Source organism: Cyprinodon tularosa, unplaced genomic scaffold (genome assembly GCF_016077235.1).
Source record: "Cyprinodon tularosa strain WSP-4 unplaced genomic scaffold, ASM1607723v1 ctg459, whole genome shotgun sequence".
Classification (NCBI taxonomy): domain Eukaryota; kingdom Metazoa; phylum Chordata; class Actinopteri; order Cyprinodontiformes; family Cyprinodontidae; genus Cyprinodon; species Cyprinodon tularosa.
In genome coordinates, this window is record NW_024039184.1 from 565246 (window position 1) to 584821 (window position 19576).

Consider the following 19576-nt stretch of genomic DNA (forward strand, 5'->3'; position numbering starts at 1 on the left):
TCTAGCACCGTGCTAACATTAGCCCTCCTTTCTAGCGCTGTGCTAACCTTAGCCCTCCTTTCTAGCACCGTACTAACATTAGCCCTCCTTTTCTAGCACCGTGCTAATATTAGCCCTCCTTTCTAGCACCGTGCTAACATTAGCCCTCCTTTTTAGCACCGTGCTAACATTAGCCCTCCTTTTCTAGCACCGTGCTAATATTAGCCCTCCTTTCTAGCACCGTGCTAACATTAGCCCTCCTTTCTAGCACCGTGCTAACATTAGCCCTCCTTTTCTAGCACCGTGCTAATATTAGCCCTCCTTTCTAGCACCGTGCTAACATTAGCCCTCCTTTCTAGCACCGTGCTAACATTAGCCCTCCTTTTCTAGCACCGTGCTAATATTAGCCCTCCTTTTCTAGCACTGTGCTAATATTAGCCCTCCTTTTCTAGCACTGTGCTAATATTAGCCCTCCTTTTCTAGCACTGTGCTAATATTAGCCCTCCTTTTTAGCACCGTGCTAACATTAGCCCTCCTTTTCTAGCACTGTGCTAATATTAGCCCTCCTTTTCTAGCACTATGCTAATATTAGCCCTCCTTTCTAGCACCGTGTTAACATTAGCCTTCCTTTCTAGCACTGTGCTAACATTAGCCCTCCTTTTCTAGCACCGTGCTAACATTAGCCCTCCTTTTCTAGCACCGTGCTAACATTAGCCCTCCTTTCTAGCACCGTGCTAACATTAGCCCTCCTTTCTAGCACCATGCTAACATTAGCCCTTCTTTCTAGCAAGGTGCTAACATTAGCCCTCCTTTCTAGCAAGGTGCTAACATTAGCCCTCCTTCCTATCACACGTGGCTTAGTTCAGATGAGACTAAAAATAAATATTCCTGCTTTCATGCAAAAATAGTCATAAATTCTCCTCATCATGGTGAAACATGACAGTGGCAGCAGCATGCTGTGGGGATGCTGATGGAAGGATGGAAGAAAACCTGTTAGAGGCTGTAGAGGAGCTGAGGTTGGGTTGGAGGTTAATCCTCCTGTTCTCCGGAGCCGCATCCAGCTGTCGCTGCAGTGAAAGATGGCTGTGGACGGCGCTGCCTCATTATTTAAGATATTTTTTATAAAATGTTTAAAACATTTATCTTCATTCCTCTTCAGAGACACGCTCTGTTTGTTGGTCTGTCTGATAAAATACCAGCTTCTACTGAAAAGCTGGAGGCCAGTCTTTAGTGAGTGAGAACCACCTCACTGGTTTTAATTTAGAACTGTACTTCCTGCCTTAACAGCTGAGGTTCAGCTGTAACTTTCCGCTCCATGTCAGTCCTGATGTAACACGCCGAGTTGAGAAGAACCGATCTAGATCACATTCAAAGAGATTCAGCCCTGTTGGGCACATGGTGCTTCTCAGCCTCCCAACTGAAAAACCCTTTGCTCTGATGTTTACCCTGCAAAGAATGAATATAAGAAAGTCCACTTATCTTGAATCCCTTGAGTGGAGCAGCTTAGTGAGACATTTATGTTTAAAATTGGAACAAAATAAATCCACTACCTTGTTTCAAGAGCATAATATCTAATTAGCCTATCTTAAGGGTAAAAATACTCTATCAGCAGATCATCTTATTAGACTGCTCTAAGTAAAGGCCAACCTGAGACATTTTAGAACAATAATGTATACACTGCAAAAGTGATCTAGAAAAAAGGAAATTTTCCTTACATAAGGTTTATTTAGCCTTCATTTGAGCTGGTAAATAAGATGATTTGCCAATGGAGTATTTTTTTATTCTAAAATAAGATGATTAGATAATATGCACTTGAAATAAGGCAATGCAACCCGGGTCAGCTGCATCGAGAACTAAGGCCTCCGTACATGGGTCGCACGTGCTAACCACTGTGCCTCCTGCACACCCCGTTTTTTTCTTATTTTAAATGTAAATTGTCTATTTCTATTGGCAAAGTGTCTCACTTACCGCCTCAATAATTTTATATAGTGTAGTGTAGTACAGTCCTCCATGCCCGCCAACAGCGGGGGACCACCGGGCCATATATATGGCCTGAGGACATATATATATATATATATATATATATATATATATATATATATATATATATATATCCTCAGGCCAACGGAGGACAGCCTTGGCTGGGCAGAGTTGACGAGTCGAGGCCCATCAATTCAAACTTTGTATGTAGTGTATATACTACGGAAGAGGAATAGGGCCACTGAAAAAAAAAAAAAAGTTAACTGATTTTTAAATTTTATTTCAGTGTAGTATGGGAGAAAAAAATCAGAATTCTGACTTTAATCTCAGAATTCTAACTTAAATCTCAGAATTTTCGATTTTGATGTAGATGGGCACTATGAAGGAAGAAGTTGGTGGAAAATGACGGAATTAGGCAACTTTTTACGTGCCCGAGGGGACCCCTCATTAATGGAGGAGCAGCACGTCATTAAAACAAGAGAGCTAGTCTCTAAAACAGACATTCCTATGGCTTGATGCTAACATGTTTGTTAGCTGTCAGAATTCTGAGATTAAAGTCAGAATTCTGAGTTTAAAGTCAGAATTCTGAGTTTAAAGTCAGAATTCTGAGATTAAAGTCAGAATTCTGAGTTTAAAGTCAGAATTCTGAGATTAAAGTCAGAATTCTGAGTTTAAAGTCATTTATTTATTAAGGATAAAAAAATATATATACTTATTTATTTAATTCAAGAATCTCAGGTAACGTTTAAATGTTTACATTTTCAAATAGAGATATTTCCATTTTTCATTTTATGAGATCTGCGGCAAATTTGGCTTTCCATACCTGTTCCAGTCGCAATTAATCCCATTTATAGATTTCTACATGTGTGACATGTTTAATTTGGACCAGCAAATGTTATGCTCAAAAATTTTCTCAAGCCTTTAAGGCTGTACAGATTGTCTTTATATTCACCGCCACTGCAGCATTGTTGCAGCCGTGGATGCGGCATGCACACGTTGGTCCAACTTGGTCAAACAATGGTCAAACAAACCATTTTGCGTCTTTGCACTGGCTCCCTGTTCGTTTTAGAATTGATTTAAAGATTTTATTGTTTGTGTTTAGAGCCCTGAATGGGATGCCACCTCAATACATCACTGACCTCCTCCAGATTTAATCTCCAACACGTGCTCTGAGGTCTGAGGGCCATCCTCAGTTAATAGTGCCTAAGACGAGGCTTAAAACCAGAGGGGACAGAGCCTTTTCTGTAGTTGGCCCCAGACTTTGGAATACTTCACCCCTCCATATACAGACTGCCTCTATGGTGGAGTGTTTTAAGTCTCGTCTTAAGACCCACTTTTACACTTTGGTTTTTAACAACGTGTAGTTTTTGTAGTCCTCTGTGTCCTTTTTAGTTTATTTATTTTATTGTTGTATTGTGTTTATGTATGTGTTGTGTTATTGTTTATTATTTGTTATGTACAGCACATTGGAAACTTTTGCTGTTATTATATGTAATATTTAAATTAATTGGATTGATTGAAACTTCTCAACCTATTTGCAATACCCTTTGGTCCGGTGTTAAATACAACTTCATCTTGCAGAGATAGGGAACAACTTCTTGACAGAAACTGTGAGAAATAAGCTATGGCCGCTTTTTCAGGCTTTTGCAGCTGAGGGCGATCTAAAGTTCTGTTCGATGTAAAGCTGTTTCTTCTTCAGGTGAGAGTCGCTGTTCCCTTCATGTTAAAGGGATGGAGCTGCTGCCTGACTGTGTTCAGAGGGGAAGATTCAGGTTCTGTATTTTCCTGTCTCCACCTGCGTCAGCGGCATAAACCGTTAGGATGGCTGGTGGAGGTACTTCCTAATACTGTGGTGGATAATCCAAAGACAGTAATAATAGGAAAAGATTTTATGAAACGTAAGAATAAAGCTACAATTTCCTTACAAACATCTTAAAAAAAAAAAAAATCATGGTTGCGGCAAAAGTAGGGTGCTGATTCAGCCCCTACCCTCTACTCTGGGCCCGGGACAGATGGCCCGGTTGTCCCCCCCTGTCGGCGGGCGTGCACACACTGCATACACTGTATGAATTGAGTGGCCCCCCCACTCGTCAATTCTTTAGCTTTTGTCCCAGCCATGGCTGTTAGCTGGTCTGCAGTCCTCTACTTATTTAAATGCATGAATGGATGATGGCAGCTCTATGTCTGGGCTGTTTTATCTGCTGTGATCACAGTGGACCGTAATTCCAGGCTCGCTGTCTTTGGACCACACTGTAAAATTCAGCTTGATTAAAAGCAGAACTCACAAATACTCAAGGAGGTTTTTTCATAGGAAAACAGGCAAAGTGTTACAATTGTTAGCAAACAAAGATTTATTTAAAAAATGATAATAATAATAATAAAAAAATCGCCCTACTACCAAGAATCCAAAGTTTCATTCAATAATATTCGAATATAAATAGATCTATAACCCAAAAACCTTCACAACCAATTTATAAGTAAACTCAAAGTCTCAATTTATATCTGCAAAAAACAAACAAAAACAACCCTAAAGCCTAAAAGTCCAAACGACAAACCCCCCCAAAAAAAAGATTAGAAAAAGAGTGTTACCACCAAAAATCCCCAAAAAGAAAAATAAGGTCCAGATCTCTACCGTGGCGTCTTTCTTTCCCCTGGGCGGTGTCTCCTTGCACCGGGCGGCGTCCTCTGGGTGCAAACTCCCATCAGTTTTCTACATGATCTGCGGTGATCTGCGGCGCTGGGACAAACTCTGTGTTTTATCTTTCTTCATTATTTTTTGAGTTGTTTTTAACAGACAAAAACTCCCGTTGCACAGACCTGTCAGTGCGCGTCTTCCTCACCTGTCGAGCCGCGCGCACGCCGACACACGCCCCTTTTTATTCAGAAATTAAGTCCCATCATCGTTTTTTTAACCAGTGGAGATTTGAAATATTACCAATGACATAACTGTTCTACAAGACAGTTTTTCATCGGTACACTTTAATGCACTTTATACAAAAAGAGAAAAATAACAGTGGTTATGTTACAACACAAATGAGTCCTGGGTCTCTGATTGACTTCAGGACGCTTCACCGCTGAGCTTAAGCCAAGGACCGTTGTCACAGAGACTAGGGCTGGGCAATTAATTGAATTTGCAATATAATCGCAATTAAACAAAATGCAATTTTGAAATCAAGTTGGCACTCAATTTTGATCGCATAACATTTAACTAGAGAAATACAGTAAATTAGTGGCTGCAGCCCTTTAGGGGGCAGTAATATGCTTGCAGTGAGTTTCCCGCCACCTAGAGAGTTGCAGCTGGCATGCAGATCCATGCATGTGAGTAGAAGTAAGCCATTTTTCACCAGGAGCTTACAATGCAGCTCTCAAGGTCACAAAAAACTGAACCTTGTTCATCAAATATCTCCAAACTGGTGGTCAGTGCAAAGGAAAATCGAAATGACATAGCAGTCACAATATTAGTCAAAAATAATCACTATTTTGTTTTCTGGCGGAGTTGTTCAGCTCTCAGCGAGACACAGACTGAGCCGGCTACGTTCAGACTCAGCTGTGGGCGTCCGTCAAGTGGTCCTGCTGTGCCAGAGATAGTATAACACAGCAGAAAGGTCAGATCTGTTTATAGTCCCTCTGCTCTTCTCATTATCAGAGATCACATGGTGGCCTGACCTCTCCTCTCCGACTGCATGTTGTGGACGCTCAGCCTGGTGTGTCCCCATCAGAAACCCAGCTGTCCGATCAGTCAGACTGTACTGAGAAAAAAAGTATTCACCCCCTAGGAGAGATACAGTTTAGATCATAGAACAGAGACCCATATCAGACCACATTTTAAATTGATGATTTAAATAAGCTGTTTCACAGTAATCAGTTAGCAGGTAGAGAGATGAGGCAGGGGGACCTGCAGCAAGGGTCAAAGGTCAGGAATGGAATCCCAGATGGCGAGGCTCCATTTCTACTGCTACAGAGCTCATGTTTTTGGACAGCTCAGTCCCTTTTGATTAACTGAACAGGACATGATCTGATCAGCGGGAGGTAAAGGTTAGAAAGGTGTTCATAAAGCTGGGGGAGAACCAGTATCTATATAGGTAGAAAGCATGGAAGGACTGCAGCGTACCAGAGTCCAACGAGCAGGAGATAAAACTCTGTTTACACGACCTTAGAACGGCTGAGCGTCTGACTGCTTCGCTGCACCATGTATCAGCGACTCAAACACAAGCTTTCCAGTGTTGCACTCATTTTTTGAATTAATCCCGACTAAAGCTAAAGGGGTGTAGAGGGACCAGATATTTCCATTTCCATCACCTCCGAACTCTGTTGCTGTTTCCATACTAGCAGCTATCTGTAACTCCTGTCAGCAGATGCAGAAACATGCCTGGTGACACTTCAGCCATGAGAGAGCAGCTGATTAGCTCCTAATGATCAGATTACACAACAAGCACTCAGTCAGCGGAGCTGCAGGCTGTTTGTACAGCCTGTGCTGCACAGTCTGCAGGCAGCCAAACATTTCTATCTGCTACCAGATGCAGTAAGATTTTCTTAGAAATAAAGTTAAAACTCATTGATTCAGACTGATCCATACGAACGGGCTGCTCAGTGGAGCAGTGGGTAGCACTTCTGCATTGCAGCAAGAAGGTTCTGGGTTTGTTTCTCGGCCCAGGGTCTTTCTGCATGGAGTCTCCATGCAAGGGTTCTCCCCGGGTACTCCGGCTTCCTCCCACAGTCCAAAAACATAACTGTTAGGTTAAATGGCTTCTCTAATTTCTCCTTAAGTGAGTGTGTTTGTGAATGGTTGTTTGCCCTGTTCGTCTCTGTGTTGCCCTGCGACAGACTGGAGACCTGTCCAGGGTGGATTCCGCCTCTGGGATAAGCGTGACGGAAAATGGATGGAATTATGTTCATTTTGTTGCAAAAATATTTCGATTACTTGATTCTACTTTTTACATTTGGTCAGAATAAAACCAAAATTCGAGGTATTTCTTAAATGGATGTGATGTCAGAGACATAGACAAGGAAGTGCAGAACAAAGTGAAAGAAAAAAACAATGCTGGTTTTTATTTGGAATGGCGTGCATCTGCATTCAGCCCCTCAGGCCATGAGTAGAGCAACGTTCAGCTGTAGCTTCAGCTGCAGGGCTTTGGCTCTATGGGCCTGTGAGCCTTCTGCACGACTACTGGCTGAATTTTTTTTTTTTCCCATTCTTTCTAAATTCATTTTCGAACAATATTTAAATATAGGTCTGGTCTCACCTTTTCTAACACATGAATACAGTTTTCTATGTGAGGTAATCCAGCTGATTGCATCCAGTCACACACTGTGTAGGATTCTCTCCTCCTGAATGTATCTATGCTTCTTTTTCTATGTCTGCTTCTGTCTCCTTGAATCCCAGTCGGCCTCAGCAGATGGCCGCTCACACTGAGCCCGGTTCTGCTGGAGGTTTCTTCCTGTTCAAAGGGAGTTTTTCCTCTCCACTGTCGCTACAAGCATGCTTAGTGTGAGGGATTGCTGAAGAGTCAATGAGTCGACGCAATCAGCTGGTTTTCCGTAGATAGAAAATTTTAAATCGATCTGATCAGATAAATGGCAGCTGCTGGCTTAGCATTAGCTGTTTTCAGTTTTAACTTTTAGTCTAGCAGATTACAGATTACCAGAGATGTAATGGATCTTGTTTGTAGCGGCTATGTGGACATATTTAATATGTAAGGTGGAAGGGAAACACAGATAAATGGCTCACATTAGAGACCATTAGTGTTTAAAGCACTCAGAACCAGGGACAGAGCTAGATGGGTGGGCCAGGGGTAGCCATGGCCACCCTTAGCCAATCATTGGCCAGCCCTTTGGCCACTCCCACCATTTTTTCCCTTAATACAGACCGTGGCAGCAGCAATACTCTGAAGTGGAATATTTAAAACATTTTAATTTTTCATATATTAACAATTACTTGACAACAAAAACACTGGTTAATTATACATCATCAATATCCTAACATTAAATATGATAAATACAGAATTTATGCTCTTTTCAGAACTAGATTTTGTGTTTTATGGGGTAAAGAGAAAATTATGCGTCTCTATAAGTCATCTAGGAGTCTTCATTGAAATCATAGATGAATAATTATTTTAATAAAAATCATTTATGTAGATTTTAGTTCTTGTAATTATCAATTTTATGCAGAATGATTATTAATAAAAATTTGTAAGTAATGACAATGGAAAAGATGTTCGCCTCTGAACTCAAACCTGAAAGAATTTTATCCACTATACCTTTTACCTAGATGGATTCTTACATATATGTGTCTATTTGTGGGCGTGCAAGTGGTGTAGTGGTTAGCGCACACAACCCATATATTTATGCCTTTGTCCTCGACGTGACCTCGGTTCAAATCTGGCCTGTGGTCCTTTTTCCGCATGTCTCTCCCCCTCTCTGATACCCGCTTTATATATACCGGTATGTGTTTATTTGTTAGCAAAGGCTGTAGGAAAGTATAGTTTGTCCCAAAATATGGACTTTGTGCTCGTTAATTTTCCTGTTAGAATAGCGTAGAGTGACCCTGAGGTTCTGGCGCTGATCCATTTTCACCCAACCCCTCAGTGTACATTGGTTATTGCCTGAATTTTTACGCCTCTGAACAAAACTTAATGTAACTTGAAGTTTATTATATAAATGTAAAAGATGGTAAAACGTCCCACTACAGCTGAACTGCTGAGGATGAAGGTTTGCTTAGGTAGTGTTTTCTGCTGCTGTTTGACTTTCAGGAAGTGTTCGCCTGGTTAGCATCAGCTGTGGCAGCCAGAACGTTTGGGCTGTGGACAGTCGAGGACTGGTCTACTTCAGAGTGGGAACTCAGCCGCTGAACGCCAGCATGATGATGCCCGCCTGGATCTATATCGAACCTCCCTCACAGGTAAGCCGTGTGTCCATGAGCAGAGCTGCTTTGTTCCAGGCGGTAGGAGAGGTGTCTGGATTTTAGCGGCGCTCCTTTCGGATCGATTGATAGAAAAGATGGTGATTTTCTGTCGGATCCTTAGACTGCATCGTAAATCTTCTCCTCCAGTCTCCTAACATTTCCAGCTGTTTCCGGTCCTGGTTTGTATTTTCATCCCAGAGAGCTCTTCTCTGTTAGCATGCTAATCCATCCGAATCAGATGTAGATCTACAGTGAGGACGGCGCTGGACTATGTGTGACCTGTCATGTTTTTGCAGCCAGTAGGAGTACAGCTGGTCAGTATCCAGACCAGTCCGAATGATCGTCTCCTTTGGGCTCTGGACAACAGGGGAAGTGTATTTGTCAGAACTGGGCTCAGTGAGGAGATGCCTGTTGGGACCGACTGGGACCTGGTACCAGGTACTCCTCTCCCTGACTGCTGTCTTCCGGGTGGGTTATCTGTTTGTTCTGTCTCTAGGATATGTCTGTGTCTGTTTGGCAGGTCTGGCTGTCAGTCAGCTGGTCGTCAGCTGTCAGACCGTCTGGGTTCGGTGTGTAAACGGAGAGCTTGCTCGGCGTTATGGAATATCCAACCGGAACCCCGCTGGAGATTACTGGAAGAAGATTCCTGGAAACACTAACTGGTTTACTGGTAACACACTTTCTACCATTCGAACATTTTATGAGACACAACTAAAGCTGTAGAATAGCCTGAAGTAGAATTTGGTACCAGAACAGCTGCTATAGAAATAAGAGATTTCAGGAAAACAAAAGCATCTGTTCTCTGTGACAGCCGCCCCACATACAGAGTGCAGCATTAACGTTGGCTCCTCAGGCTAAAGAACAGGCATGTGTCCGGACTTAATGTGAAAGGATCAAATCGTTGTGCAGGGCTGGGGAAAATATTTGCTCCCTGACAGATTCAGTCTGTTCCTTTTTTTATCGTCACTTTTTTTCCACAGCTAGACAGTCCTAGGTCCCTTCTGTGTGGGGATTGCATGTTCTTCCTGAGCATCCCTGGGTGCTTCCAGGTCCTCTTGATCCCCCACAGTCTAGAAACATCACTGCTAGGTGGACTGGTCCCCTTTAAACTCATTAACCCGGGCATACACTGTACGATTTTTTGCCCTTTTGTGGCCGACTGTCAGCCTGATGGTGTATGGTGTAGTGTACAGGGGGTAACGAGGGGCGATCAGCCTCTAACGACCTCCTCCCCATCAGGAATCGTGATGTCGGGAGAAAATCAAACATGTTTGAAATTCAGTTGGCCGTCGTAAGGTGGTCGTGGACAAATCCCTCAGTGCGCAAACAAGGATTCAGCAGCTTGGCGGCGATGCAATGAGTGAAACTGAGTTCTTTCTGTTAAATTGACCGTAGTAGCCACGTTTGCTCAGCCAAATCTTTGTTAAAATACATTGTTGTCTTTTCTTTTTAGGGATTTTAGCACAAAATTGCACAAATTGCTAATGCAGCGCGTTTCACTCTAGCGAGCTTCATATTCCTCTTCTACTGGATTGGCTTCCGGATAGACGAGTCCGAGCAGCACCATCTCACTGCGGAGCTGAGTCCCACCTGGTTTTTCGACGTACAGTGTGAGCAGGTAGATCGCATCAGAGCATCGGGTCGCATAGTGTGAGAACATACATCGTGGACTTTTAAACCCTGCGGTTTCGCCATACAGTGTGAGCTGTAGCTGCGTGCTACGATTGAAAATGTCAAACAGTGTAGTTTTTGACGGCTGAATCTGCCAGGGAGCAAATTTTCCGCCTGTGACAGACTGCTTCATCCTGTGATCATCAATAGATACTAGGCCACTGTGACCCTTTCAAACCAATGGGGCTCTGTGTAAAAAAAAATAAATAAATACCCCCCCAAACCTAATCACCCTGGGCATACACTGTGTGCTAATGAGCCTATGATGTATCTTATATAACATGAAACTGACCTGTAAGAAGTTGTTATGTAATCTGAGAGGTGTGCAGACGGTGCTAAAACGGCCAGGAGCTAAAACGGCCTGATGTCTCCCGCCTCTCTTCACAGTGACTCCAGAGGAGGAGTTGTGGGCGGTGACTCCCGCTGGAGGATTGTGCCGTCGGCTGACTAAGCTCCTCCCTCAGTTACCCACTGCCCCCCCACCCTCAGGCCCCGAAGATGTTGAAGATGAATGGGAGCTCATTTGACCGCTGACATCATCTCTGTTTGCCGCTGGGATCCGGACTGGCTCGGCTCAGAAGGATGCTGTGATGTCACTGCTATGGCTCCTCCCATCGATAACCTTTACTCTCAGCCAGAAAGGAACAGACCTGCTTCACTGGTGGACCAACTCTGAGAAGGCAGATGACATCACATCCTGTTATGTCTGCTGCACAGGGGGGAAAAACAGGTGTTACATGAAGGGAAGTTAATTTTATTTTTCTAGTAGGAAGCACTTTAACTTTATTTAACTCCAGACCAGTTCCAGCTGGTTTCTTTTAGTTATCCAGGATTTATGAAGCGAGTTGAATGAGACATTAAATCGTTAAGTTTAGCTTAGTGGAGCCTGACTAAGTCCTTTTAAACTGTTTCTAATCCTTCTTTCTTGGCTGCTGCTGCATTCAACCTCTAACTCTAGAGAGGGAAACAATCCTTGGTTTAAGCTGCACAATAAACCAGGTTCCCAGTCTGAACCAGGTTCCCAGTCTAAACCCAGATCCTAGTCTAAACCAGGTTCCCAATCTGAACCAGGTTCCCAATCTGAACCAGGTTCCCAATCTGAACCAGGTTCCTAGTCTGAACCAGGTTCCCAATCTGAATCAGGATCCCAGTCTAAACCAGGTTCCCAGTCTGAACCAGGTTCCCAATCTGAACCAGGATCCTAGTCTAAACCAGGTTCCCAGTCTGAACCAGGTTCCCAATCTGAATCAGGATCCCAGTCTAAACCAGGTTCCCAGTCTGAACCAGGTTCCCAATCTGAACCAGGACCCTAGTCTTAACCAGGTTCCCAGTCTGAACCAGGTTCCCAATCTGAACCAGGATCCCAGTCTGAACCAGGTTCCCAGTCTGAACCAGGTTCCCAATCTGAACCAGGATCCCAGTCTAAACCAGGGTCCCAGTCTAAACCAGGTTCCCAATCTGAACCAAGATCCCAGTCTGAACCAGGCCCCCAATCTGAACCAGGTCCCCAATCTGAACCAGGTCCCCAGTCTGAACCAGGATCCCAGTCTGAACCAGGTTTCTAGTCTGAACCAGGCTCCTAATCTGAACCAGGTTCCCAGTCTTAACCAGGATCCCAGTGTAAACCAGGATCCCAGTGTGAATCAGGTTCCCAGTCTGAACCAGGTTCCCAATCTGAAACAGGATCCCAGCGTGAACCAGGTTCCCAGTCTAAACCAGGTTCCCAGTCTTACTGCCTCCCTCTTACTCACAGAGATGAACTTCTACGCTCCCTTTCTTTCGTCTTTCAGACTTTGAATCTCAGACTTTAAGCCTGTTTGTCCTTTTTTGTTGCATCACCACTGAACGAGTTTAAGACTTTCTGTAAATGAAATAAACTTGGGCGGTTCCAGAACTAAAACCCAGATCCTCCAGACACTGTATTACATCCTGAAGGGGTTCTGCTGTAGTTCTTGTTTAACTAAAGCCATTTAGGGAACATATGAGTAAAATATAATGTAACCTGATAATCGGTTTGTTTCCTCATCGCTCTGACAGGTCTGACTGGGTCAGCACATCCTGCTGCTCCCCAAAACTCCAATTACAGTGAGGAAAATAAGTATTTGAACACCCTGCTGTTTTGTAACTTCTCCCACTTAGACATCATCATGGGGGGGGGGGGGGGGGGGGGGGGGGGGGGTCTGAAATTGTCCTTGTAGGTGCATGTCCACTGTGAGAGACATAATCTAAAAAAAAAATCCAGAAATCACAATGTATGATCTTTTAATTATTTATTTGTATGATTCAGCTGCAAGTAAGTGTTTGAAAACCTGAGAGCATCAATGTTAATATTTGGTACAGTAGCTTTTGTTTGCAGTTCCAGCGGTCAAAAACATTTCCTGTAGTTTTTCACCGGGTTTTGCACACACTGCAAGAGGGATTTTGGCCCACTCCTCCACACAGATCTTCTTTATATCAGTCAGGTTTTTGGGCTGAGAAACACAGAGTTTGAGCTCCCTCCAAAGATTCTCTATTGGGTTTAGGTCTGGAGACTGGCTAGGCCACACCAGAACCTTCTTCCAGAGCCGCTCCTTGGTTATCCTGGCTGTGTGTTTCGGCTCATTGTGATGCTGGAAGACCCAGCCTCCACCCATTTTCAATGCTCTAACTGAGGGAAGGAAGTTGTTCCCCAGAAGTTGGCAATACATGGCCCCAGTCATCCTCTCCTTTATACAGTGCAGTCGCCCTGTTCAATGTACAGAAAAACAGCCCCAAAGCATGATGCTACCACCCCCATGCTTCACAGTAGGGATGGTGTTCTTGGGATGGTTCTCATCATTCTTCTTCTTCCAAACTCAGTTAGTGGAATTATGAATAGGGCTAGGTAAAAAATTGATTTAATTGATTTTGAATCGATTCCTTTACATTTTTGCAAAATCAATGTCTATGAAATTAGATCGATTCGTTTTATAGTGACCTGCGTGACGTTCACATTCAGATGAGCAGGAAAGGTGCATTCAAATACTTCAAGCCAGACAGCTGCAAATATAGCTAATAGGGTGATTAAAGACATTATCAAATGGAGGCTGACCAGCAAACACCCTGTAGTTGTTACAGACAACGCTACAAATATGGTTTGTGCAGTGGAGATAATGTAGCTCATGCATATCTGCTGTTTCCCCACTGTGTCACGTCTGCTTGCTCGATTGAGGCTTTTTCACTTTTCACAAACAAGTTTGCACTTTTGAGACAGTTTTGTTCACGTCTCAAGTTTAAACTGTCCGATTTACAAGTTTGCACTTTGTGTTTAATATGACATGTTTCATACATGAGGGTTTTGAAACACAGTTGAACCACTTTCATTATTGTAAAAACTGATCGAATCAAAATTAATCGATTTAGAACTGTATGAATCAAAATCCAATCGATTCAGGATGAAAATACCCAGCCCTAATTATGAACAAAAAGGTCTCATCTGATCACACGACTTTCTCCCATGACTCCTCGGGATCATCCAGATGGTCATTGGCAAACTAAAGACGGGCCTTGACGTGTGCTGGTTTAGGCAGGAGGATTCTTCCTGATTGTATGGGGTGAACAGGTGTCTCTGCAGCTAACCACCTCAAACAGGTGCAACTAACTCAGGATAATAAATGGAATGGAGGTGGACATTTTGAAGACAGACTAACAGGTCTGTGAGGGTCAGAATTAGCTGATAGAGAGGTGTTCAAATACTTATTTTCCTCACTGTACCTACAGCACCGCTCTGAAGTTTACATACACCACGAATGTGCATCTCTGTTCAAAACGACTTTATTGATCCCAAGGGAAAATAAGTGTTTCTGTTAAACGGGTTGCTGTAGATAGTAATAGTATTAAAGATCAAGTTCCTCTTAGTTTGATCTTCATGTAGGTCCTCTTTTAAGATTCATTAACATTCTGGGGTTTTCATGCTGACACCCTGAGTGGGGTTATTATAGTTCACTAAAACTAACAAAAAACCAAGACTATCCAGAACCAAAAGATAAAACTATATATATATATATATATATATATATATATATATATATATATATATATATATATATACACTATATTGCCAAAAGTATTTGCTCACCCATCCAAATTATTGGAATCAGGTGTTCCAATCACTTCCATGGCCACAGGTGTATAAATTCAAGCACCTAGGCATGCAGACTGTTTTTACAAACATTTGTGAAAGAATGGGTCGCTCTCAGGAGCTCAGTGAATTCCAGCGTGGAACTGTGATAGGATGCCACCTGTGCAACAAATCCAGTCGTGAAATTTCCTCGCTCCTAAATATTCCACAGTCAACTGTCAGCTGTATTATAAGAAAATGGAAGTGTTTGGGAACGACAGCAACTCAGCCACGAAGTGGTAGGCCACGTAAACTGACGGAGCGGGGTCAGCGGATGCTGACGCGCATAGTGCGAAGAGGTCGCCAACTTTCTGCAGAGTCAATCACTACAGACCTCCAAACTTCATGTGGCCTTCAGATTAGCTCAAGAACAGTGCGCAGAGAGCTTCATGGAATGGGTTTCCATGGTCGAGCAGCTGCATCCAAGCCATACATCACCAAGTGCAATGCAAAGCGTCGGATGCGGTGGTGTAAAGCACGCCGCCACTGGACTCTAGAGCAGTGGAGACGCGTTCTCTGGAGTGACGAATCGCGCTTCTCCATCTGGCAATCTGATGGACGGGTCTGGGTTTGGCGGTTGCCAGGAGAACGGTACTTGTCTGACTGCATTGTGCCAAGTGTAAAGTTTGGTGGAGGGGGGATTATGGTGTGGGGTTGTTTTTCAGGAGCTGGGCTTGGCCCCTTAGTTCCAGTGAAAGGAACTCTGAATGCTTCAGCATACCAAGACATTTTGGACAATTCCATGCTCCCAACTTTGTGGGAACAGTTTGGAGCTGGCCCCTTCCTCTTCCAACATGACTGTGCACCAGTGCACAAAGCAAGGTCCATAAAGACATGGATGACAGAGTCTGGTGTGGATGAACTTGACTGGCCTGCACAGAGTCCTGACCTCAACCCGATAGAACACCTTTGGGATGAATTAGAGCGGAGACTGAGAGCCAGGCCTTCTCGTCCAACATCAGTGTGCGACCTCACAAATGCGCTTCTGGAAGAATGGTCAAAAATTCCCATAAACACACTCCTAAACCTTGTGGACAGCCTTCCCAGAAGAGTTGAAGCTGTTCTAGCTGCAAAGGGTGGACCGACGTCATATTGAACCCTATGGATTAGGAACGGGATGTCACTTAAGCTCATATGTGAGTCAAGGCAGGTGAGCAAATACTTTTGGCAATATAGTGTATATATACTGCTGTGAAAAGAGGTTTTCTTTACACATGGCTTAAAAGAGTTAGTCAGCAGAAATTGAACACGTTTCTTAAAACAGTATCTTGTGTTGAATTTATTCAAACATAATTTTATAAATAAAACAAAGGTTTTTGAATTCTGGCCTTAAAATGAATTAAAGTGGAAAAATAACTACACCGAAACTCAGCATTATTAAAATGATAATAACTAATAAAAACTGGCCTATCCATTCATAAAACAAATTAAAACTGTATTATAGGATGAAAACTGTTACAACTAAATCAACTACAGGGAAAACTCCTCCTTAATCCTCTTGTTTGTGGCTTCAAGTAAAGGAGACGAACAGTCAGTATTGATCTGATGGTTCTCCGCCAATCATTTCTTGCAAAATGGGATGGTACTGAATTCTCTTCCCATCCAGGGAGATTTGTATTTTTATTTATTTTTTTAACGGCACTAGTGGCTTGTTTTTTCGACAGTAGGCTGACAGGAAAGCAGGTATGAGAGAGGGGAAGAGACATGTGGCAAAGGACCATAGGTTGGATTCAAAGCCGAGTCGGCCGCATCGAGTACTAAAGCCACCATACATAGGTCGTGAGAGCTAACCACTGCGCCACCTGCACGCCCCAGGAAGCTTTTTCAATTCAAAATGTCAGCAATAGTGTTGAGTTACAGGTTTTATACAGTAGCCCAACAAAGCCTTATTTTTGTTTAGAAAACATGCAAATAGAAACAGATGAACGGGTCCCCCCCCCTTTGGAATGGGGGTTATTTGGGTTCTTTGTTAGCCTGCAATGCCCCATACTTGTCTATGTCTCTGAAAGGGGTCGTTAAAGGGAATTGTTGGCCCGGCTGAACAGGCGAGGTCTTCTGCTCTCCTGTAAAGGGGTTGGAGGTTACGATGATAACGGGAAGGAATCAGATTTTTCGCTGCATTGTAGGTTTTTGAAAGCTGAAATCTCAGTCCAACCCCTGTGTTTAAGGTTGGTTTTTCCTAACATAGATGGCTTCCTTCACACGCCTCTCAAACCACCTGTCTTCTTTGTCCAAAACAGGACCAGAAGGTTCACAATTCGCTATTTCTGATATTTTGGATTGAAAAAACTTCCTGGATGGGAAGAGAAACGTCTTCAAACTTGGAAACAAAGTCCAGTGAATTGTCTTTTAACTTTTTTGGAAATGCTGAATTGATTTGATTGTAAACACATTTCGGACAACGGTGCCTTTAGCTTCCAGTTCTGAGTGCAGAACATCTGTTGTTGGAGCATCTCTGAGCTGAAATCTTCACTTTGACTAGTTTATTCCCACTATTCTGACACTTGAAACATTTCTATCCAAAAGGCTCAGCATCCCCACTCAGTGCATCCTAAAGATAAAACCCCCACCCCCCGGGCCATTACAAGGCTTTGTTGGGCTACTCTATAAAAGCCTGGAACTCAAACACTAATCCAGACATTTTGAATTAAAAAAGCTTCCTGGGTGGAAGCGAAACATCATCACACTTGGAAAACAAAGTCCAGTGGATTGTTTAACTTTAACTTTTGGAATGTGCTTTAGAGGGTTTCCATGTTCCAGACCAAAGCGTGGTGTTCAGCTGCTGAGTAAATGAATCACACTAAACAGGACTTCTCCTGGCTTTCTTTTACAATCAGCTTTATTGGAGCAGGATTGTTCACAGTGAAGGACCTGACCCAGATTAAAGCGCTCACACAGCAGGTTTACAGACAGCGGCTACGTTCATTCAGACAGTCGATGAGTCATCCTGCCAGAACTTCCTGATCAGGGCGGAAACAATCAGATGAATCAATTATTGAAATAATCGTCAACTAATTTAGGAATCAATTATATTTATTTAATTATTATTTAGGTAACAGAGCGACCCACTTAGGTCAGCAATTATATAAAAATTGTAATTAAAAAAATATTAACATTTTGCATTTAAGAAAATAAATATTTTTCTGTCAATCTGTTCTTTTCAGATAAGTCGAAAATTTTTAGCTTCACCTGGTTAGATTTCATAAAAAGTCTTCTTTAAGGAACCTTTGGGTATTCGATTATTAATCAACTAATCAAAAAAATAATCGACAGATTAATCGCATTGCAAAAGAATCGTTAGTTGCAGCCCTAGTCCTATTCATGCTCTCTAGGTGCTCTAGTTCTACAGGTGGTCCAACCTCTCTCTGTCCAGAAGCCTGACCAATCAGGGCTCTGCAGGCTTCTCTGGACTTCATGATGCTGGTTGGTCTCAGAACCGAACATCTGCATTCAGAATCACTCATCCCATCTGGACTCTGATGTTAGGTGACATCTGAGGTGGTTTATTGGGGAGCACCAGAGTAAAGGGGCTGAATGGGCCAGAGGTGAGGAGTTCCAGTCCATCTTCCTCCAACCAATCAGATAACTAGATCCGGGTTAAAGCCCAACCAGGACCCAAACAGTTTTCACTTCAATATACAGATTTACAGAATATTTACAGGTTTTTTACGTCACATCCAAACTGTCCAATCGCAGTAGTCCTGTGGAGCTGACGTCACTGTCAGCTGCGCGGCTGCAGGAAGTCCGGCAGCGAAGTGATGCGGTCGGACCCGGACTGGGCCAGACACCTGAGCGCCTGCAGCAGCAGCGGGGAGGGGGCCCTGCCGCAGAGCCAGCTGAACACCCGGCTGCCCAGGACCGCCTGCCAGCGCTGCGGCTCGGCCCGCAGCCACGGCAGCCGCGGCGGCTCGGACAGGAAGAGCAGCAGGAGGTCCAAGCAGCGCTGCGCTTGCTGGCGCTCCGGAGGCGCGCAGGACACTAGCCGCTGCAGCGCCGTCTCCAGGCCGTCCGGCCGCGCGCCGTGGATCAGCAGCTGCAGCAGGCAGTCCGGGTGGGAAAGCTCCACGGCCAGCTGCACCGCAGTCTTTCCCGCGTCCGCGGCGTGGCCGCAGCCGGCGCAGCCGTCCAGGTAGTCGGTCCGCTTCCACAGGCCGCCGCCGTCCTTCAGCGCCTCCGTCATCATGCTGAGGATCTCCACCCGGTTGTAGCGCACCGCCACGGTGAGGTGCGGCGCGCCGCCGCCCGGGCAGCAGCAGAAGCTGCAGCTCGGCGCCCTGAGCGCGCCCACGGAGTACCTGTTGAGCAGGTAGCGCGCATAGTCATGGTGGTCGTGCACTATAGCGTAGAGCAGCGCCTCAGACGGCAGGAAGGCCCTGGGGCCCCCGTTGTCCCAGCAGAACACCTCCATGCTGCGCATCTCCTCCAGCAGCCAGACCGGGAGCTGTTCCCGAACCGCGCAGTAGAAGGAGAAGGCGGTCCGCTCACACTCCCGCTGACACGGAGACAGGGGGGGGCACCGGGGGGAGGACAGCCACGGCATCACCGGGAAAGGACGGCCTGTGTCTCCCTGAGACACTTTCAGAGGAACAATGGACATCCTGTTCCTCAGTCCAAACTTCTTGCTCCCTCCTGCAGACCTTTATAGCCTCTGCAGAGCTCCTCCCTCATGCAGCTCCATGTGCGCACTTCATGTTTGTACTAGTACAATCTGATACAGGGAGGGGAGGGGGGGTCAAGTGTCTCACATACAGAACATAGTGGTCTCCTAACTGCTGCAGCAGAAGAAGCTCAGACTCCTGTTTCAGCTGACAGCAGCCCAATATGTTTACCATCAGGAGAGAGGGCTCTCCATCATAAACCCGTCACCCTGACAGGTGGGTGTGGGCCTGTTGGAGCTCATCTGGGCT

At 44.4% G+C, this 19576-nt stretch overlaps 2 protein-coding genes across 4 annotated transcripts in view; one reads left to right on the top strand and one right to left on the bottom strand.

The window, feature by feature from the left end:
• The window catches only part of tecpr2 (tectonin beta-propeller repeat containing 2), a 34123-nt gene extending 21688 nt beyond the window's left edge, over positions 1-12435 (top strand). For 2 of the 3 annotated variants that reach the window (XM_038300884.1, XM_038300885.1), the window contains exons 24-27: positions 8709-8857; positions 9157-9298; positions 9381-9530; positions 10919-12435. In XM_038300884.1, coding sequence (XP_038156812.1) covers positions 8709-8857; positions 9157-9298; positions 9381-9530; positions 10919-11058 — 581 coding nt within the window. In that variant the 3' untranslated portion in view covers positions 11059-12435. The remainder of the gene's footprint in view (positions 1-8708; positions 8858-9156; positions 9299-9380; positions 9531-10918) is intronic. The other variant, XR_005282117.1, reaches the window with a different exon arrangement.
• Positions 12436-17483: 5048 nt separating this feature from the next.
• ankrd9 (ankyrin repeat domain 9) lies at positions 17484-19309 on the bottom strand. Its single transcript, XM_038300905.1, has one exon. The coding sequence runs from the start codon at positions 19264-19266 to the stop codon at positions 18391-18393; it is 876 nt and encodes a 291-aa protein (XP_038156833.1). The 5' UTR covers positions 19267-19309; the 3' UTR covers positions 17484-18390.
• Positions 19310-19576: the final 267 nt, after the last annotated feature.